General features: G+C 44.4%; 2 protein-coding genes, 1 non-coding gene and 2 pseudogenes across 3 annotated transcripts in view; 3 read left to right on the forward strand and 2 right to left on the reverse strand.

Annotated features, from left to right (window-relative positions):
• Positions 1-14,328, reverse strand: part of LOC138407078 (uncharacterized) — a 119,199-nt gene extending 104,871 nt beyond the window's left edge. Inside the window, exon 1 of the mRNA XM_069521422.1 lies at positions 14,186-14,328. The gene's annotated coding sequence lies outside the window, so the exon portion shown is untranslated. The remainder of the gene's footprint in view (positions 1-14,185) is intronic.
• On the forward strand, positions 4,455-5,676 carry LOC138407123 (uncharacterized; annotated as a pseudogene).
• Positions 9,114-10,596, reverse strand: LOC138407019 (uncharacterized). Its single transcript, XM_069521331.1, has 2 exons — positions 10,503-10,596; positions 9,114-10,404 (listed from the first exon to the last, which is right to left on the reverse strand). Exons 1-2 carry the CDS (start codon positions 10,543-10,545, stop codon positions 9,323-9,325), a joined length of 1,125 nt encoding a protein of 374 aa, XP_069377432.1. The 5' UTR covers positions 10,546-10,596; the 3' UTR covers positions 9,114-9,322.
• Positions 14,329-18,303: 3,975 nt separating the features above from the next.
• Positions 18,304-21,068, forward strand: LOC138407124 (uncharacterized; annotated as a pseudogene).
• Positions 18,728-18,799, forward strand: trnad-guc (transfer RNA aspartic acid (anticodon GUC)). Its single transcript has one exon. It is a non-coding gene; the product is annotated as a tRNA-Asp (tRNA).
• Positions 21,069-22,702: the final 1,634 nt, after the last annotated feature.

Raw genomic sequence — 22,702 nt, forward strand, 5'->3', positions numbered from 1 at the left:
CAATTTCGTCAACCATTGTCCGCTCATGCAATTAAATGTAATTTCCATTACAGGTTAAAACAAATAGGAGAATGTAACAAACTTCAGGAGCTTGAAGTACCATTGTAATCTTTTTTTTTTAATTTTAACTGAATTTTGGAGAAGAAGATTGTCCTCAACTAGATGCATTGGATAATCCATAGTAGAAAACAGGAGAGCTGACAGAGAGCTTTTTCTTGCAGCATTCAATTCCATTGCCATCTTCTCCTGAGCCCCCTGTGCCTCGACAGCAACGGCAGCTGCCATCTCTTCCAGAGCCTCCTGTGTCTGGACAGCAGCGACAGTGTCAGCTGCCATCTCTTCCAGAGCCTCCTGTGTCTGGACAACAGCGACAGTGTCAGCTGCCATCTCTTCCAGAGCCTCCTGTGTCTGGACAGGGAGAAGGAACTCTGTCTCCTGAAGCCCCGCAAATCACCTTTCCTTTGCTACATGAACACAATCAGACACATTAGAAGACAGATACAAACGGAGGCTCAGAGCTAGGTGTGTGTGGAGCCAGCCTCACCTCCAGGTGTTTGGTCAGCTTCACTGCTGGCACATTGTTGAACTGGAGACAAGAACAGACACAAAATAAGAGATAAGACAACCTGCATCCTCTGTGTCATCTGTCCCCTTGGTGTCAGAGAGTTAAAACCACAACCTGTTAGTTATAATAGTTTTCATCCAGGATTGTATCAGTGCCTCATCCATAAGCAAGTCATACACTATACTGAGCCTTTATAATCAGTATCAAAGTCCCTGTCTCTTCTCTGCCCACTTAAATACTTCTTATTCATCCAGTAATGAAATGTAACAGAATACTTTATATTAACAAAAGTAAAAGTAAAGTCACATTATTAAAACCTGCTCTACTATAAGAAAAATAGGTCATTAAAATATTTGCATAAATACATTTGGTCAGAAGTATAAATGCATGTATATCTGCATATATATATATATATATATATATATAGTATTTTTATAAATGCGATTTTAATTTTATTTTGTAGATCATTTGTTTTATTATATTTCTAATATCTATTTGGTATATATCATAATGCATATCAACAATGAACTGGTGTCTTTCTTGTTTTGCACAAGTTAAATCTGGGTATATAGATGTGTCATGATGTCAAGAATTATAGTTAGAGAACAGTTTTAGAAGTGTGGTCATAGACACAGCTGGATGAGGTTTGTGTGACACAGAGTCTCAAACCTACAAAGCAAAGACACATACTCTCTTTTCAACGTTGGGCTCAACGACTGCACAGTCAGGAGTTTCGAGCTCAGCAACAGCGTTTAGTGTCTATTCCGTCTTCGAAAGCTTGACATACGGCATGTCATCATCCTGCTAGCTCTCACATTTTCTCTTTCTGTGGAAAAACAGAAAAAACACAGAAAGCATGAATTACCAATGTTTAAAACTGTGAGGAAAGAAAAGAACATGAAAGCATCTCAATCAAAGAAATATAAATTCATGACAGACAAGGTGACTGTGAACTAGTCAGGCAGACTTACTGTGAGTGGCGGTTGTTCACGGGAGAAGGAAGTCTGTCTCCTGGAGCCCCGTAAACCCCCTTTCCTTTGCTACATAAACACAATCAGACACATAAGAAGACAAATAGAAACAGTAGCTCAGAGGTGTGTTTGTGTGTGTTTGCATTAATGTGTGCGATACTTACAATAATCCAACAGGAGCCAGCCTCACCTCCAGGTGTTTGGTCAGCTTCCCTGATGGCACATTGTTGAACTGGAGACAAGAACAGACACAAAATAAGAGATAAGACAACCTGCATCCTCTGTGTCATCTGTCCCCTTGGTGTCAGAGAGTTAGAGCCACCCCCACACACATTTATACCTAACCCAGCCTTGTATAATCTCTGTCCTGATCTTAATATTGTCCTCCTGAACATGATGAACCAAAGATGAATAATATCTGTAACCTGTTAACCTGCTCTGTGGTGTTTCCCAGAACTCTAAAGCACAGCACTATCACTGACACCACTGATTCTTTAATCAACCACAGAAGAAATCAATCATGCACAGTTTTTACAATTTAATAAATTTCTTCGTGCCAAACGAGAGGTTTCTAACAAAGTAAACGTCTCTATACTCAGTCAGGTTAACTTCTCTGAGTACTCATGAATACTCCTCCATTAATAAGTATATTTCTTGATAGAGGTATTGATAAAGTTCCTCTGAATCTCTCTCTAACCAATAGTAAGTACCTCTGGTTGTGTCTGGTTGTGAGGCCCTGTCTGGCTGAACTCTGGGCCTGACTGCAGGACATTTTGCTGCTGGTCGTTCAGTTCAGCATGGGGTTCAGCAGGATACTGCTCCTGGGATGGATTGTTGGTGATGCGCTCAAACAGGTCCCGAAATGCATCCCGCTCCAGCACCTCCCTTTTCTCCGCCCAACATGCTGACCACTGGCTCCTCATCCTGGCAGTTGTGCACCTGTCTCTTTCACTGTTGTTCTCCTGTGACATTGCTGAGAAACTGGGTTTGAGACACTTTTAAAGGGTAAAGTATCAGAGATAAAAACACCAAGTGTAAACTATATCTACTACTTCACTACAATCCAGAGGGAAATCCTCTACATTTCAATGCTCTACATTTACACGACAAGATAAATGATAATCACTATTTTTACCTCAGCATGCTACTTACATAGCTTACATACTGATAAATACATATAACATTCTGATAAATACATATAACATGCTGATAGATGCATATTATTGATCAAATATTATCATTTATATTATATATTATTATATATATTTGTTTTATTAACAATCAGTCCACAGAAGCTTGTGTTTACAGATAACTGCATCTTAGTTTTAAAAAAAATGTCGATGTGAGTATTACCTGTTGGGTTCACTGGTTAATCAGTTGGCTGATGAATAATAATATCAATAACTGACGTTAAAGAAAGTCAGTATTTTAGACTGAAAATGTAGATTTTCTCTCCAGGCGTCTCTCTCTGTGGTCCACAGGTGAAATGATCAAAGTCACAAATTGCTCTGATCATATATCCTTACATTAAAGTTTAAAACTCCTTTAATCCTTTGTTGTTGTCATTGCAACAAAGGAGAGTTAAAACTCCTCTTTTAAATAATTCTTGAAGCCCCTCAATAGAATATGTTATATTCTGCAATTAAATTTGTTGAACATAAACCACTAAGTATTTACTGTTCATGTTTAAGCTTTCTTGCAGCATTCAATATATTAAACATATTCTCCTTTAAATCCTCTCTCTGAGCTTTGAATTTGACTTCAGGTGACTCTAAAATCAATATTTTTCTTCTTTCTGTTTAAGTCCTTTAAGATAGTTTTAAATACTACTTATATATTATTACAGTGTAAATGTTGGATTGCTCCACATAACTTTTATAATCTGCACGGAGTTTGGTTGGATAATTGTTTTGTTATTTTATCCATATGGTTTTATCATAGAGACTAATTGCAATCACTGCAATCACCTGACCATAGGTAGCACATAGACGACCTCTTTGTTGGAGAGATTTCAACCCAAACAAATGATGATGGGAACATTTTGTGTTTGCTCAAGCACTGCTGCTGCATCACGTATAAAACACATAAAAACTTCAATCTGTGTCTTTCTTCACTTTTATGACTTTTGGGAAGCAAACAAAAACTGTTCAAAAATCAGTTTGTTTCAATAATTGTTTTTGAAGCAAGACAATACCGGGACATGAGTTTATCCACAGGTATTTTTATTTTTATTTAACAAATACATTACATTTGGAGACAGTTGTGTATTTTGACTCTTCTCCATTTGACTGAGCACCGGAGCATTTCTACAATCTCTTATCAAATTCAGAAGAACAGCAATATATTTGTCTTTACATATGTAACTCAGCGGGCAGCATGGTCAAGCAGCAGTTAGCACTGTGACAGCACGAAGGTTCCCAGTTCTAATCCCAGTTTGGCCTTGGCCATTCTGTGTGGAGGCAACATGTCCTCCTCATGTCTGTGTGGGAGACATGGAGAGTAGAGGTTAATTGGAGACACTTATTGTTTGTTACCCTGCTGGCAAACCGTTCAGGATGTACCCTGCCTCTAATGTCAACTGGGAATGGCAACCTTGAAGGTTTAGCAAAATAGATATTGGATGGATAAATAAACCAACCATTCTAAACCCCTTTTTCTGATGTATCATATAAGTGAGGCTTTCTCTGTAGTATCTGGCATCATGAGTTGTCCATGTTGGTTATTCACTCATAAGGTAAGCATTTGAACATTGACTATGAAAACTGGTTATAAACCGGTTGTTTTAAATGGATTAAAAAAGTAACACATCAGCCAAAATTAAAATATAATGTGCTATGTGTGACCAACTGCTTATTCATTTCTGGATGGTCCGTCACATTATTGGAAATAGTATTAGTTAGGTGATAAGTTGCAACATCATGTCCCAATTGGCAGTTGCGAACCGTGAGCACTACAGCTGGGCCTTAACCTCAGCCATCACCGCAGAGAAAAGAAATCATCACGGAAAAAAGCAACAGTACGATGAATTGAAAGGGTTTAACAACTGCAATCCTTTAATTAACTATGACAAAGATGTAAATAAATAGACCATAACATCAATAACACTCTCCACGACAAGAAACATTCTCAACATTAACTTCAGAAAACTGGAGACCATTTAGGCTACATAGTTGAAATTAAATAAACATACTCTAACGCCAAAATCTGGAAATGGGACACTTCTGTTTTCACTATACACTAGATCACTAGGCTCTGCAATCACATCGCATGGATTCTCTTACCACTGTTATGCTGACGACACCCAACTGTTCCTCTCTTTTCCTACATCCTCGTCCAGCACTCACGTTGTGACGTGCATCTCGGAATGTCTGGCAGACATCTCCGCTTGGACAGCTGTGCATCACCTCAAACTCAACCTTAGTAAAACTCAACTCCTCTTCATCCCGGGGAAAGACTGCCCTCATATGGACCTGTCAGTCACTGTCGAGGATGTCACGGTATCACTTTCGTCGACGGCAAGGAACCTTGGCGTAATCCTCGACAATGGACTGTCCTGCACCCCCAACATCACTGATGTGGCCCGATCCTGCAGGTCTGCCCTCTACAATATCTGCAGGATCCGGTCTTTCCTCACAAAAGACACAACACAACTCCTGGTCCAAGTGCTGGTCATCTCCCACCTGGACTATTGCAACTCCCTCTTGGCTGTACTCCCAGCCTCTCCCAAATTCTCCCATGTGACCCCCTCCTCCGTGACCTCCACTGGCTTCCTGTTGGGGCCTGCATCCGATTCAAGATGATGGTGCTGGCCTTCAAGGCCGTCAATGGAACTGCACCCATCTACCTCCAAACACTGGTCAGACCACATGCCCCAGCAGAGCACTTCGTTCATCAGCTGGCCGACTGGTACCCCCATCGCTGAGAGCAAACAAAGCCCGCTCAGCGAAGTTGCGACTCTTCTCTGTTTTGGCACCTCAGTGGATGAACAAACTCCCGAACAATGTCAGGACAGCGGGATCGCTTACCTTTGTTGGTGAAAACAGACACACAAAGTTGTTGTTGAGATCAATACTCCTGATGCTTCTTCTTCAGTCAGTCCTTGAAGTTAAAAGAGAAATCGAGGAAGAGAACTGGAGATGAAGCTAAAAACAGCCCCAACATGTTCAGTGGCCACGAGGAGCATTACGTCCATAGTAGTTTAGTCCTACCATAGACAATGAATGGGAAAGTGTTCAGGGCCGTTTAGCTAAACTAACCACGGCTGCCGCGCGGGGGCCAGTCGAGAATACTGGACCAGTCCAGCAAGCCAATAGGATCGAAGCATTCTCTCTGGGTCCGTTCATTTATTTATTTATTTCCGATTCCCCAAAAGACGGGGTTCGCATCCCGATCGAGGTGTTATTGAATGTGATATTTCTGAGTAAAAAGCATTGAAAATACGTGGAGATTAACAATTAATTACGTTTTTGTAAGTAAAAATATATATTTTTGCAGTTTATAGAATTTTAGATTAGATTAGATTCAACTTTATTGTCATTGTACAGAGTACAGGTACTGAGACAACGAAATGCAGTTTAGCATCTAACCAGAGTGCAAAATAGCAATAAAAGTGCAGAGTCTGTGCATATGTAAAGTGGAATAATTGAATAAATAAGATATATACAGTAAGAGTTGGGTGTGAAAAAAAAGAACATAATTGGGACTAGCAGCAATTGAGGTAGGTAAGTACGGTTAATACAGTAAAACAGTAAACAGCAAAATAGTATTTTAAGTACAGGTAAAAAAAGACATTTTTGTGCAAATGTGCAATGTGCAAATGTTCAGTGGTTGTCACTTGTGTGGGGGTGAGGGTGGGGGGGGTACAGTGCAAATAATTAGTGGCTGGAGAGGTGTGCGGCAGTCAGCAAGGGGGGGAGTGGGAGATATAGTCTCAGGGGTGGGGGGGGGGCTATCTCCGTGGGGCAGAGTTCAGTAGGGTGACAGCCACAGGGATGAAGCTGTTCTTGAGCCTGCTGGTACGGGAACGGAGGACCCTGTAGCGCCTCCCAGATGGGAGGAGAGCAAACAGTCTGTGGCTGGGGTGTGAGCTGTCCTTGGTGATGCTGCGTGCCCTCCGCAGACATCTCTTGCTCTGGACAGCCTCAATGGTGGGAAGAGTGGAACCGGTGATGCGTTGGGCAGTTTTCACCACCCTCTGCAGTCTTTTGCGGTCGGCGACAGAGCAGCTGCTATACCATGTTGAGATGCAGTTGGTGAGAATGCTCTCAATGGTACAGCGGTAGAAATTCTCCAGAATCTGAGGAGACAGATGGGCCTTCTTCAGTCTCCTCAGGAAAAAGAGACGCTGGTGTGCCTTCTTGACTATTGATGAGGTGTTAAGGGTCCAAGAGAGATCCTCAGAGATGTGGACACCCAGGAACTTGAAGCTGGCAACACGCTCCACCTCCATCCCGTTGATATGGATGGGGGTGTGTTCGTCATCTTTCTTCCTGAAGTCCACAATAAGCTCTTTGGTCTTCATGGTGTTGAGGGCCAGGTTGTTGTCAGCGCACCACAGCGCCAGATGCTGGACCTCTTCTCTGTAGGCCGACTCATCGTTGTCGCTGATGAGGCCAATCACCGTTGTATCGTCTGCAAACTTGACAATCGTGTTGGAACCGTGTACAGGTATGCAGTCGTGGGTGAAGAGGGAATAGAGAAGAGGACTTAGCACGCAGCCCTGTGGCACACCTGTGTTCAGGGTGAGGGTTGAAGAGGTGTGGTTCTCTAACCTAACGGTCTGGGGTCTGTTGGTTAGAAAGTCCAGTAGCCAGTTACAGAGGGAAGGGTTGATACCCAGGTGACTGAGTTTCATGATCAGTTTGGAGGGGATGACAGTGTTGAAGGCTGAACTGAAGTCAATGAACAGCATCCTCACATAGCTGTTTTTATTGTCCAGGTGAGAAAGGGCGGAGTGTAATGCCGTGGAGATGGCATCCTCCGTGCTCCTATTCTTACGGTAGGCGAATTGGAAGGGGTCCAGTGTGGGTGGTAAGCAGCGTTTGAGGTGAGCCATGACCATCCTCTCGAAGCACTTCATGATGGTGGGGGTCAGTGCAACAGGGCAGAAGTCATTGAGGCTCACTGCAGTGGAGTGTTTTGGCACCGGCACGATGGAGGTATTTTTAAAGCAGGCGGGGACAGTAGCTTGGGCCAAAGACAGGTTGAAAATGTCAGTAAAGACCTCAGCTAGCTGCCCAGCACAGGCCCTGAGCACGCGTCGTGGGATGCCATCAGGGCCAGCGGCCTTGCGTGCATTTATCCTGCTCAGTGCAGCACACACGTCGGTGGAGGAGAGTGTTAGGGGTTGGTGGTCTGAAGTGACCACAGCCTTGATGGCAGCCTCCTGGTTGTCCCTGTCGAAGCGTGCATAAAAGCTGTTTAGCTCGTCAGGAAAGGAGGCAGCACTGTTTTGGGGGGTGGTGCTAGTGGGTTTATAGTCTGTTATGGCCTGGATGCCTTGCCACATGCGTCGGGGGTCAGAGTTGTTCTTGAAGTGCTCCTCGATCCTAAGCTTGTGGCAGTGCTTGGCCTGCTTGATGCCCCTCTTCAGGTCAGCCCTGGATGAACTGTAGGCCTGAGCATCACCTGACCTGAAAGCGGTGTCTCGTGCCTTCAGTAGTAGACGGACCTCTTTCAGTAGTAGAATGTAAATGCTACTACATTGAAAATGGTGAAATACTACTTCAACCTATTTCCAGTGTCTTTGTGGAGATCTTATAATGTTTTTTTATGTCTTCACGTGATTGTAACAGTGTGTTTAATTATCATTAAAATCCTCCATTCTTATGACTCATGACTACTATGACTACTATATTGTTTTTATTTAAGCAGGACAAAAAGGCAGTGTGCAATATTTCAAAGAAAGTTCCAGTTTTATTTATGAACATGTGAAATAATGTATATATGACAAATGAAATAATTGGACTGTAAGTAAAGTTTTTGAAATAATATAGATAATTTAAGACAACAATTAGATATGACAATGACACAGTACATACATAGGGAGGGGGAGTATATAGTGATAGATACAGTGCTGGTTAATATGACAAGTAGAAAACTGGTGTTTCTGGTCATGCAATAATGTTAAAGTAAGTAAAAAAATTAAGTAAAAGAAAAAAAAAAAGAAAGAAAAAACTATACAGCTATATTCAGCTCAACAGAAGTCTAAAGAACCTTTGATCTATAGACATATAACCATGCAGAACATTAACATAATAACCCAATAACATATTAACCTTTTCATGTTTACAATCTATTTACTTTCATACAGAAGACTAGACGGAAGCATTGACTTATTTACATCCAAACGATTGTTAACAACAGAGCACTAAGTACATCTGTACAACAAAACAGTCCAAACTATGCACAAAAGATCAAGTTTCTACATACTGGCATATATACCTTTCACACATTCATACATTCAGACATTTGTAAAACAAATAAAGAAATAAAAAAAAAAGAACACAACAAACAAACCAAACTAGTTTCTGGTGTGTCCATTTTCATGCATTCACACATAAATAAAAGAAAAAAAGGAAAGAAAAACAATATATGTACACTTTGTTTTACAACTATTAATTTGTAGTCTATTTACATATACACAGACAAAGAACCTGTACGTCTAGAGACATATACACAAGTCAAATAAGAAACATTAAGAACAATAATGAAATAAACAATAATGAAATAAAATAATGAAATAAAATCAAATAAAATGGGTACAAACAATGGGTATACAGGGAAATCATTTCTTCCTTTCTTCCACAGTTCTTTGTCTCTCAGCCTCATAGAAAGGAGACTGCTGAAACTCGGGCCAGCTCATCTCCTTGGCCATGCCCTTATCTCTGTACAAAGAGTACACCTTTGATGGGCAATAAATGTATTTCCCTGCCACTCCAGGGAAGCCCGTGTGAATGTGAGGGCTGTTTGGTCCCTGTTTCAGTTCCAAGCGGCAGAACCTGCAGAGGCGGACTGTTGGTTGTGGGTGTGGTTGTGGTTGTGGTTGTGGGTCTGGTTGTGGGTCTTGTCTCTTCCTCTTTTTCTCCCTCTTATCATCCACCCGTTTTCTGGTCGCCTCCAGCTCCCTCTGAAAGAACTCTGTCCGCGCAAACTCCTCAAAGGACATTTTGGGGTCTGAGAGTCCCTCAGCAGCATAAGTCTGATGCACCTTTCTAGAGCAAAAGAAATAGCGCACAGCCCCTTGCTGGTAAAAGTGGTGGACAGTGGATCCATCAGTTTCAAATTCAGACTTGGGCTGTCCACAGGCAAGACAGGTTTTTGTCTGTCTTCTCTTCTGCTGTTGCTGTTGTTGTTGCTGTTGCTGCTGGTACTGCTGCTGCTTCTTCAAAACATCCTCCACTATTTTGTCTATCGACTCTTGTGACAGATGTGTGGGTGGTGCAGGTGGATTCATGGAGGCGGGCTCCATGGTGACCACAGGAACGGTGGTTGTCTCACTCCCCTTTGTCAAAGAGTGCCACAGATGTTGAGTCTCCTCAAGTGATTCCTGGCCCGTGTTCAAAGATGAACTGATGTTCAGCAGTTTGGCCAGGTGCTTCACATAGCGGGAGATGTGTAGCTTGGTTGTGGGATGAAGCAGGCTGTTCGGATCTGTTGCGGCTTGATGGACCATGCTTGCATAATCTTGATCCACAAGATTAAGCATGTCCTTCTCCCCGTGGTACCTCTGCAGCAAGCCGTCGATGGTGGCTCTCATGGGTGCCGTCCACCTTGTGTGGTCAAACACATAAACCCGTCCACCTGTCTTGACGGGTCCAGTGCGGGCACTCCTCGGCGAGGACCGCTGTGGCAGGGCATATGAAAGTTCTGAAACACAATAAAGAAAAATTAGTTCCTTAGTTAATCATTTAAAATCATTACAATGTAATACAAATATGTATGCCCCAAACTCTATGTTAACTTACCCATTGCTGCGGGAGGTTCCTGGCTTTCGTCTGTCATCGGCATCTCGCGCTTTAGACGATGGCCAACAAATGGTGCTGGTCCAGGGGATGGTGCGTCAGGGTGCTGTGTCCAGCTGGAGGAGGGTGCTGGTCCGGGAGGTCGTGTGCGGCGTCCAGCTGGTGGCGGGTGTCACCTCTGGTGCTTGGGCAGGACTGGGTGACGGAGGCACAAGAGCAGCAGGTTCGGCAGTCTTTTGTGCTCTGTGTTTGGCCCAATCCAGAGGGACTGGACGGCAGCCTGGCTCATGGTACTCCAAGCCAAACTTCTCGCCGGTGTCCCTGTCAGAGAGGTGGAGTGCAGGATACTTCTCTTCTCCAGTCACTCTCCTTGAGGCAGAGTTCAACTCCGCTGTCAAAGCTGGATCGAAGACAGCAGGGAGGATGACGCCTGGCTGCTTCAGGTCCACCAGCCGTTGAAAGTTCCACCGCGCCACTCCGGTCATGCCCTGGGCCTGGAACAGTTTGGTGGAGACATGAGTCCCCGTGACCCACTGGGCCTGGTGGAAGTGGTACCCCTCCTGCTGCGACGTACCTCTGACAGGGATCCATATCGGAACTTTGGCGTTCCTCCGTACCTGTACATAATGCCCTCTGTGAGTTCAGGGTCGCTGAGGCAACCACGGAGAATGTGGACTCTCTGGATGCGCCATCTCTTAAGCATGGACCGCTTAAAGAGTCGGACGCTGTTGGGGTCCGTGGCGAGGTGAAAGTGTTTCATCACTTTCTCGACTCTGTCCAGCAGCTCTGCGGGGTGTGGGATTCTGGTTCTGCCGTGCTCTCTAGTGTGTTGCTTCGTGGGATTGGCCGGACGGATCCGGCAGAACTCGTAGGCGTCTCGGAGTCGCTTCAAGTCCTCCTGATCCACCACAGAGAAGGCAGCAGAGAGGAGCTGGCAGAACGTGCTATACAGGCTGTGGTGTTCGGAGACGCACTCGCGTGCAAAACGCCTCATACAATGGAACAGGTCCAGTTTTACAACAATGCTGCCATTGAAATGAGAGCGTGAGGCACAGGTGTTTGCCAGCGGTCCAGCGGTGGCTTCAGCAATAATGGAAGGGGTCGTCTTCCACGCTTCCCAGTGCAAATGCTCATCAGGAAGGCAGTCTGGGATTTTGAACGGAGCACAGCAGTCCCTGCAAGGCACAAAGATAACAAAGATACATAAGCATTACTGTCAGGACTGTCTTGACCTTTTATTTGTGTAGTCCCTCTGTACCCTTATATCTCTTCCTGTTTCCCATTGTTTACTTCCTGTCTTTTGTACTTCCTTATTCCTGCCATGTGTGCCTCTGTTTACCCTTGTCATGTGTTCCTGTGTCTCCACCCCTCACCTGTTCCCAATTAGTAGTCTTGTCAATTCCCTTGTTTAGTTCACCTGTGTCTTGTTATCTAGTTTGCCCTTGTGCATGTAAACCCTTGTCTTCCCCTCAGTCTCTGTTGGTCATTGTTTCGTGTGTTTCATGTTATATGTTACTATCGCGGTTGGTTTCATAGTCCTGTCCTTTTTTGTAAGTCTTAAGTTTGATTAAATGTGCATTTTGGGTACTGCACAGAAGAAAACCCTGGCTATTCTTTTTTCAACAAAGTTATTTTGTTAATTAGACATGGCATTGGCAATTTGAGTGACAGTGAAAAAAGAATATTGCTGTTCTCACCTGTCCATCCAGTGGTAGCCTGCCTTTTCCACTCCCGCGTCACTGTACCTCTTGGCCATTCCTCGGTACATCGGCTCCAAGGACCTCTCAGTCTCAGCCTGAACCATCACCCAGGAAACAATCAGCCAGTTCTCGTCATTGCTGCATAACTGGACATGACTCCACATGCCAACGTCACTTTGCGCGCAACCTTCCTGGTGTGATCAGACCTAAAGGTCTGCCCGAAGGTGCCCTGGAGGAGTTTGGAAATGGCCGGCTCCTGACGTCTGTACTCGTTCAGAAGGCAGTCAGTCAGGTAAAAACCAGACACAGAGACTCCACACCAGCCATCAGGATCGTCGTATGATCCGAAAGCACGAGGCTGGTTTTCCCTCCTCAGGAACTGCCCGATGGTCCTCTGTCCGTGCACGCCAGCCTCAGCATCCCAGACACCCTCTATGGCTTGTAGGTAGGCCAGGTGAGCTCGCTCATACCTGAGATGCAGGAGCTCGTTCACTTGGTTTGCCATGTCGTTCGGCGACTTCCCAGTGCGCCTCAGCTCGTGCATCACTGACTTGCAGATGGCCTTCTTGTAAGTCACAAGCGCGGGCAGAAGGTTCAAGAAGCGCTTGGGCAACATCTCAAGCCATGGCGGACTGTCAGCATACCAGTACTTGCCACAAGCCTTGCAGGAGAGTCGCGAAGACAACATGTAGTATTGACCACTGGTGCCAACAATCACACGAGGCCTGCCCACACCAGCTGAGACCACCTGCGGATGAGGACAGCCGTGATGACATGGCAGGACGTAACAGTTTCTCATCCTGGCCATGATGTCAGCCTCAGGCTTCCAAATGAAGAAAGGATGGAGCCGAAAGAAGTTGGGGGATGGGAGCTCAGCCGTCGTCTCAATTAGCTCAGGTTGTGGGGGTAGACGCCACAGGGAAATTGTGTTGCCGGGGTTACGCACTGGCCGAGACCCAGGCCACAGCCCGAGATCCTTTAGCTCTGTCTTCATCCACATCTTCTGCTGGTGTGAACAGTTCCAGTGGAGGACATCTTGGTCCTGCCTCAGCAGAGGCACACGAACAGGTCGAGGGACAGGAACAGGCGCCTGAGCTGAGGGAACTAAGATTTTTAGAAGGAAAACAGATAGAACAAAAAGGTTATTACTGCCCTGTTATTCATTATTGATTTAATAGTTAGATATTAGATAGATAATAAAACAGTGTTAAGACAACATCTTAGTGTCAGGAGTTCGTAAAATAGAGTTTGTCTGCATGCTCTTACCATCTTCAGCACTGTCCTCGAAAGTAAGCACTCTGCGTGCAGCGGTGTGAGCAGCGCTTGTGCTGGGACCTAAAAAAGAGTGAAGTCTTTCTGTTATGCATTTGTACAGGCTATAAGCATGAAAAAGAAAATGACACTGAGTTAAATCAGCCATGCATTAAGCAGAAAGCATACCTTGAGTTGACTCTGTCTCCTGCACCAGGAATGCCAGCTGTGGTGGAAGGGCAACGGGTGTCCTCTTCTTCACACTCTGAGAGGCTGGAGCTGTGGGAAAGTATACAGTCAAAATGAAACAATTAATATTTTCTAAATGAACACAACATTTGATAACACAAACAGGATAAGAGTGTTTTTACCATCAACTGGTGATGCCCGCGGTTGACCAGTTGTATCAGGGGGGGGTTTGGACAGCGTCTCCAATGGGACTACAACAGAGAACATAATTTGTCATTTGAGAATTCACAATGTACAAAAGTTTCAGTGTTAGTAGGAACTAAAACAGCCATACGTATACTTCTCCTGCTTCTCATAGCTTCACAAATGTAAAATGTCTAATTCCCACACTCCAATTTTCCTAATTGCTACTCAGTAGTCTAAGCAGGAGAAGTAATATGACTCAATGAACAAGCATGCATTCAAGTCTTAGTAGTATCCAACACTGTTTAATTTTTTTTTTTTTTTTAACTAACACATGCAAGGAGAACAAAAATGACTACTTACCCTCATCGTGGATGGAATCAATTCATCATAGCAGGGATTCATGTCCCTTACGGCGGTTATCAATTCATCATGGCAGGGATTCATGTCCCTTACGGCGGTTATCAATTCATCATGGCAGGGATTCATGTCCCTTACGGCGGTTATCAATTCATCATGGCAGGGATTCATGTCCCTTCACACACACACACCTTTCTCTTTCTGTCTCACACACACATACACACACACGCACAGACACAGTGGAGGAACATAAAGAAACATGGCCGGAACATGGCCAGAACACAAACATGGTAAGAATTTAAATGAAGGTTCAGTTTTGGAGGGCAATTCATCATGTAAAAGACTCCAGCCCTGAAACCTTTTATGTAAAAACCTGTCTTTGCTCTTGGAGACACTCCTGGTATGGCAGCTGCTGCTGCTGCTGCTGGCACCGCAACTGGTTACACACAGACACAGAGAAATACAATGGGAAAACATAAGATACAAAATTGACTGCTATCATTAGTTCTGACATTTGAGACGTGTAATAATAGTGTACTTACAGCTCTGCAGTTGTAGCTTAGATGGTGTGAGGCTCAGCATCGCCTTCTCCAGCTCTTCATCCTCATCCATCGCTGGTGGCACAGACAAGGAAAAGAGTGAATGAAAACATCAATCAATTTGTCTGTAGGACTAAAATGAACTGGAATCAACAACATTTGTCAAATGTCATTGTCAAAAAGTGACTTACTCAGGGGGTTGGTAGGGGCTCTTGAGGCAGGCTCAGCAGGTGTGGATTTCTGCCTCTTCCGTAGGTACTGCTGCAGCTTGTCCATCCGTGTCCCTGGGAGGCAGCCCTTCTTCCGGATGATGAATCCTGCGTAGCCATCAGCTCTGCTGTCCCAGATCTCCTTCCAGGTGCTCTTGGCCCTGTCGCCAAAGCCAACCAGCTGGTCGTCCTCTGATGTGGCTGTCACCACACCCTCTCCCCTGGCCTCGTAGGCGAGGAGAGACTGGATCTCTGCAAAACTCAGAGCATAATTCACAAAGGACAGTAGACTATCCTTGCTATGCCCCTCGGGCCTGAAACGACCTGCAGCCTCCTCCTTACGCAGATCCTTGACAAGGTAACATGTATAGCCAACATCATTCTCCAAAAGCCACCTGAAAGCCTTCCCTTTATACTTGCCAAACTGCAGGATGTAGTCTCCTAGCACCTCCGTCCTGTCTGAGGCATCACCCCCTCTCTGACGAACCGCAGCCAGGGCATTCTGCCGCACGAGGTCCTCTCTCAGGGCAGACCTGTCCTGACGAGTGGGGTCATCCTTGATCCGTCTGGCTTCTGCAGAGGGTTCCTGTAAGAGAAATCCACCTGGTCCCTTGCGGAACACAACACTGAGCTTACCTGGGAAGAACACCGACCTCTGCATCTTGACCTACCATAAAGTAAAAACATAAGTTTGGGTTATCTTCTATGAACTTCAGTCAAATAGTTCAGAGGGTAAAGACAATAGTTTCTCACACCTCTGAGTCTGGGAGGAAGTACAGTGTGTGCGTGTGTGTGTGGGGGGGCTTGCAGTCAAATAGTTCATAGGGTCAAGACAATAGTTTATCACACCTCTCTGATCCTTATCTACTCACAGTGTGTGTGTGTGTGTGGGGGGGGGCTTGCAGTCAAATAGTTCATAGGGTCAAGACAATAGTTTATCACACCTCTCTGATCCTTATCTACTCACAGTGTGTGTGCGTGTGTGGGCGCGAAAACAACAGGGGGGTGGGACGGTCTTTGCAGCAGGAGTTGGAGAGCAGTTATGTGTGTGTGAGAGAGAGGGGGGGGTAGGAGAAGTGAATGCCTAGATCAAAGTCTTATTACACTTGATAAATACAGTAGGCAGACCTCTACTGCTTGTCTGAAAGTCTACTCTGGCACTACTAGTTCTGCCAAATGAATTTGAACATATTAATATCACATTTGTATTTTAAAAAAAGAGATGGTATCAATCCCTTAGTAGTACAGCTGTTTTAGTTGATGCAATATGTAGCCTAACTAGTCAGACATCTTAGGAGTAACAGATCCATGGTGTTAAGATGAGTTAACATCACAACATCAAAACCAGATACACAAAAATATGAAATACAATCATGTTATCACGTAATTTCAACACACGTTTGTAGCGTCAGTCTCTTAGCAAGTGAGCAATGCTGAGGTAGGCTATAGTTAACTTATCAACAAAAGATTGATATAAATGGACTGACAAGACTATTTAACGTCACGTCATGAAAACTATGCATATAACTATATAAAACGATCATGTCCATTCATACTTTGACGTGTTATTTCACCACAAACCTTCTGCGTTACCCTGCGAGTGGTGCTAGGCAACTGCTGACACGACATTACTGTCAATACCGCGCTGACGAATATATAATATTAAGCAACAACCTAAAAACCACACACAATCTCAACAAATAGCATGATGTTCATTCATTATTTAGTCCATAATTACCCCAAACTTAATTCCGGGCAGTTCTATCGCATCAACCAAGCGAATTAGCAGCAGCAGCGAACTAATGTTATCAGAAAGCAGGCTAACTTTTATGAAAATAAAACAACGTGTCTTACCTTTGACGAATGAAAATGACTTGAATGTTTGAATGATGCACAGCCCCTGTAAGAACACGTAATGACATCAACAATAGACAGTGAATATGCACGCTTTTATGACCGTCTGCCGTTAGAGGTTTGCCTGAAGTAAGAAAAGAAATATCGGAGGAGCGCGAGTCTATAGAAAAAGTCGGAACAGCGCCACAGCCGGAAGAGTGGCCAAAAGAATATTACATCCACACTGTGGTTCAGCACTATCATTGAAATGCATGTTAAAAAGCGTTTAGGTCGGTTTAGCTAAACTTTTCTCGAGGGCCGCGCGGGAGGCCCGGGTTCGATTCCCGGCTAATGCAATAGACCTATTTTTGTTTCATTTTATTTTTCCAGTTTCACGCTGAGGACCTTTCACGTGTTAAGCAAAGGTGATAACCACTACACTACAGAAACTGATGAACAGTGAATCCCCAGGGCCTGACACTGGTAAATACACCATAACCAACCCAACCAGAGTCCCATAAGCCGTTTTCTGAGAGGAGCCAAATCTATTTGCAAAGAATTTGCTACTAGGAGTCCTTTGAGATTTCAGAAGAGAGATTCAAAACTGCGTGTGAGGAAATTGTTGTTATCGAGGAACCACTTTGACAACATTCATGGTTGACAACAGTTATTATAGGCTCCCAATCTGGAGCAAAGCCTACCCTTGAGAGGTGGATACCGGCAGCATTACTTTCTACTTCATGCACGCACCAGTTGACCAATGATGCCATCCAGTGGATATAATCCAACATAGATCAATTTAGTTTTTAATGATAATCATCAACAACAGTAGCATCAAGCCAGTTAATAAATTAGTGTAAACAGGCTGTAGTAAACATTTTGATTTGAAATTTAAACAAGAGAAAATGCTTAATTTCATTTAAAGAGCAAAACACACAATAACTTTAAGTTTATTTCAAGGTTCAAGTCACGGCTCAGGTTTTTGTTTGACTTTTTAAAAAGAGATTTAATAATTAATAATTGAAACTTTATGGATCCCTCAAGGGGGAATTCTTTTTACACTCATTTTCATTTGTTTATACACGCAGTTTAACCCACAATCCCCCACACACACAAAGGGCTCAAAGACATGCAAATTTGGAGAGAGATGGTAGAGTGATTTACACGTTTCTGTTTACTGGTTCTCACACTGTTTGTATAAATCAGCGAGTTGATCATATAATAATGATGTAAGTGAAACACAGCATGGACACAGTCACTGAGGTGGACTGAAAAACCTTTTCCATTTTCTTCTCCAAAGTTTTAGTCCAAACTTACTAAAAAGTTTATAAAAATACAGAAAATCCTGTTCTATCACTCAGACACAGTAAATCAAGCAGTAGCTAGTCTCAGAATCCAGTGTGTGAGCTCCTGGTACACCCACAGTGATTAAAACTCTCTTCTTGTCGTCCTGATGTGAATCACGCCGTATACGAATGACATCATCTGCCATTCCTCTGACGTGTTGCTGCTCTGGAAGTGTTTGTCCACCTGCAGACGGATGGCCATGAGGTCTCTGCTCAGCCTCCTCAGCTCCTCCAGGCCCGGCTCCACACAAGGTTTCTCTGGAGGAGTGTTCTAAAGATCTCTCATTGAGATGTGGCTCATGTTGTTGTTCATTGATGGGGCTGTTGGAAATTAAAAAGATAAAAGTAGATTTATTTGTCTCATTTGTTTACCTGTTATTTTGCAGGATTATGCAAAATACCGCTGGATGGATTACCAGGAAACTTGAAAGATGTGGTTGGAATCCCAGATATCCTACAGATCAGTCTTTGTAAATACAGGGAACACAAACTTATCAATGTTAGGCCTCAGTGGAAATTACTTTTCAAATTCCAGATCACTGTACAAGGCCACAACACACAATGACTTATCCTTAAGAGAGCAGCACCACCGTCCTGTCGATGAGGTTATTGCACCAATCCTCGTTAGTATAGTGGACAGTATCTCCGCCTGTCACGCGGAAGACCGGGGTTCGATTCCCCGACGGGGAGAAGCATTCTTCTTGACACTCTTCAACATCCCCCCAGAGAAGCTGCGCTCCTCTGAATTCATTGACCCACCGGTCCGGGAATCAACTCGATCTTGTCTTCACAAGGTCCTGTAGTACCTCGGCACTCTCTGTTACCCCAATCACTGTGTCTGACCACCACACTGTCACTTTCTCTCTCCCCTTAAAATTCACCACCTCCCTCGCCCCCAGACCTCACACGGTCAACACCCGCCGCAATCTGAAATCCCTCTCTGCTCTCGCCTCTACTGTTCTTTCCTCGCTACCATCTACAGACCAATTTTCACTAATATCTACTGAGGAAGCCTCCTCCACTCTGCTATCCTCCCTCTCGAGCATCTAAAGAGGACACCTCTTTAGATGCTCTCTGTCCTCTCACCTACCTACCGGCAGGATCATCTCCCCCCTCCCTGGCTGTCTGAATCTCTGCGAACCAATAGATCGGTGCTACGAGCAGCAGAGAGAAAATGGAGAAAATCACATCATCCTGATGACCTTGCCCATTACCACCACCTCCTCTCTGACTTCACCTCAACAGTATCAGCAGCTAAATCTGCCTTCTACCTGTCAACGATCAATTCCTCTGCCTCCAACCCCAGGAAACTATTTTCCTTATTCTCTTCTCTTCTCTTCTCACCCCTCCAACTCCTCCCCCTCCTTCCTTCCTCACTGCTGATGACTTTCCAACTTACTTTACCAAGAAAGTAAAAGACATCAGCTCCTCATTTACTCCTATGCCCATCCAGAAAGCACCTCCCCCAAACCTCACCTCTGATGGCCATACCTGCTTCAGCCCTCTCTCCTCTGAAGATGTTCTCACGCTAGTGACGTCTAACCGTGCCACTACCTGTTCCCTTGACCCGATTCCCTCCTCCCTTCTCCAAGACATCTCTCACGACACAGCTGACATCCAAAACTCCAGACCTGTATCTCTTCTTTCATTCCTCTCTAAAACACTGGAACGTACAGTCTACAACCCACTGTCCTCCTATCTTTCAGAAAATGACCTCCTTGACCCTAATCAGTCAGGCTTTAGGACTGGTCACTCCACTGAGACGGCCCTCCTCACGGCGACTGAGTCGTTCTGTGCCGCCAGAGCCTCGTCCATCTCGTCAGTCCTCATTCTCCTTGACTTATCCTCTGCGTTTGACAAAGTCAACCACCAAATCCTCCTCTCCACTCTGGCTGAACTTGGCATTGCTGACTCTGCTCTGACCTGGTTCACATCATACCTGACAAATCGCACCTTTCAGGTCACATGAAACAGCACCTTGTCCAATCCCTGCCTTCTGGAAACTGGTGTCCCTCAAAGCTCAGTATTAGGACCACTTCTGTTTTCACTATACACTAGATCACTAGGCTGTGCAATCACATCGCATGGATTCTCTTACCACTGTTATGCTGACGACACCCAACTGTTCCTCTCTTTTCCCACATACTCCTCCAGCACTCACATTGTGACGTGCATCTCGGAATGTCTGGCAGACATCTCCGCTTGGACAGCTGTGCATCACCTCAAACTCAACCTTAGTAAAAACTGAACTCCTCTTCATCCTGGGGAAAGACTGCCCTCATATGGACCTGTCAGTCACTGTCGAGGATGTCACGGTATCACTTTCGTCGACGGCAAGGAACCTCGGCGTAATCCTCGACGATGGACTGTCCTGCACCCCCAACATCACTGATGTGGCCTGATCCTGCAGGTTTGCCCTCTACAATTTCTGCAGGATCCGGTCTTTCCTCACAAAAGACACAACACAACTCCTGGTCCAAGTGCTGGTCATCTCCCACCTGGACTATTGCAACTCCCTCTTGGCTGTACTCCCAGCCTCTCCCAAATTCTCCCATGTGACCCCCTCCTCCATGACCTCCACTGGCTTCCTGTTGGGGCCTGCATCCTATTCAAGATGATGGTGCTGGCCTTCAAGGCCGTCAATGGAACTGCACCTGTCGACCTCCAAACACTGGTCAGACCACATGCCCCAGCAAGAGTACTTCGTTCATCAGCTGGCCGACTGGTACCCCCATCGCTGAGAGCAAACAAAGCCCGCTCAGCGAAGTTGCGACTCTTCTCTGTTTTGGCACCTCAGTGGATGAACAAACTCCCGAACAATGTCAGGACAGCGGAATCGCTTACCTTTGTTGGTGAAAACAGACACACAAAGTTGTTGTTGAGATCAATACTCCTGATGCTTCTTCTTCAGTCAGTCCTTGAAGTTAAAAGAGAAATCGAGGAAGAGAACTGGAGATGAAGCTAAAAACAGCCCCAACATGTTCAGTGGCCATGAGGAGCATTACGTCCATAGTAGTTTAGTACTACCATAGACAATGAATGGGAAAGTGTTCAGGGCCGTTTAGCTAAACAATCAACGGCTGCTGCGCGGGAGACCAGGGTTTGATTCCCCGACGGGGGGGAACCTATTTCTTTACATAAAATGTCGAGAATTTCCTGTGAAAGTGAAAAAAAAAAAAACCTGAATCCACACATGCATCCACATTAACTGGGTTCCTCCCCTTCATCAAGTTTGGTAGAAAAAGGTTAATTCTTTTTTTTTGTAATCTGGCAAACAAATAAACCAATAAACAAACAGAGGTAATAAATGGATCTTTCTTTTTTACCATTGTAATTGTAATTTCAAGAACATTTAAATATCCTAAATAAATAAAACAAACAAAAAACAATAAAATAGACTCTGTTGTAAAGTTCTGGAATTGCCGTTTGTGACATGTATTTTCACGCAGGCAATTCGTACTGTCTGTCAAACGTTTGCAGCAATTCTCTAAATAGTTTGAAGCCGAAATATTCCCACACCAGGGCTGTGGCATTTGGCTTTGCAATCATCTTTTTGCCTCGCGTTGCTCCGCACGAGGCTGACTTGCTGCACTCTGTGTGTGTAGCCAATGCTAGCAGTCCAGCCTCCCCCACAGAGACAAAGAGACTGGATGACTGACAAGAGGGTTCACTCCGTTCATTCTGCTATGGAACAAACGAGCTTAGGTGCTGAGACTGAGCACGGAGTGAACCCTCTTGTCATCCAGCCAGCTTGGAGGCAAGAGACGAGGAAAACAAACATGCATGCACATGGCAATATATCGAGGCCGGAAAAATTATTGAGTTCATTTTAATTTATTGTGCGATTAATTGATTTATTGATTATCAGCCTAGGCCTATATACTATTTACTTCCTCAATTTACTTTGTATTCCATTTACATGCTGAAAAACACATTTGGGCCACAGTGTAGAAATTGTCAAATAAAACCTTTGACAGTGCTCCCACTTTGCTGGGGACAGTGGAGGGGGCTGAAGCCTTAATACAAAAATAAACTTTATTTGTACACATTCACATGGATAGATTTAGTGTTTTTTTTGTTGAGTTTATTAGTCTAAGCCAAGAAATATACACAGGAATACACACAGGCTTACAGCATACCAGGAAGGGACATAGCAGACACAATAAGTAGCATAAGGGACACAATAGCACACATGAAAGGAGGGATAATCTTAAATATAGATATAAACAAAGCATTTGATAGAGAAGATCACAGTTACTTATATAGTGTATTAGAAAAAGTAGGGTTTGGGCCTAGTATGGTAGGGTTAGGGGTTAGGGTTTAGGGTTAGGGTTAGGTAATGTCTCTACATTTAAGGCTAGACTTAAAACCTTCCTTTTTGATAAAGCTTTTAGCTCTACCCTGAACCATAGTCATCCATAGCTATGCTGCTATAGGTCTACACTGCTGGGGGATCATCCATCAGGCACCAGCACCTTTCTATCTTCCTCTCTCTTCTTCTCTCTCTGCCTGGTTTATTTTGTTATATCTTATTACATATCTCTCATTCCTTGGGTCTTCTCCTCCCCTCCCTGGTCCATGCTGTGCGGCTCT

The sequence above is a fragment of the Paralichthys olivaceus genome, chromosome 24 (genome assembly GCF_024713975.1).
Source record: "Paralichthys olivaceus isolate ysfri-2021 chromosome 24, ASM2471397v2, whole genome shotgun sequence".
In the NCBI taxonomy this organism is placed as follows: Eukaryota; Metazoa; Chordata; class Actinopteri; order Pleuronectiformes; family Paralichthyidae; genus Paralichthys; species Paralichthys olivaceus.

Excerpts from the sequence above, each read along its gene's own strand:
- LOC138407019 (XM_069521331.1), bottom strand. The coding sequence starts at position 10,545 with ATGCCGATGACAGACGAAAGCCAGGAACCTCCCGCAGCAATGG. Across the intron at positions 10,405-10,502 it reads GGAACCTCCCGCAGCAATGG|AACTTTCATATGCCCTGCCA; the intron begins GTAAGTTAACAT and ends ATTGTGTTTCAG.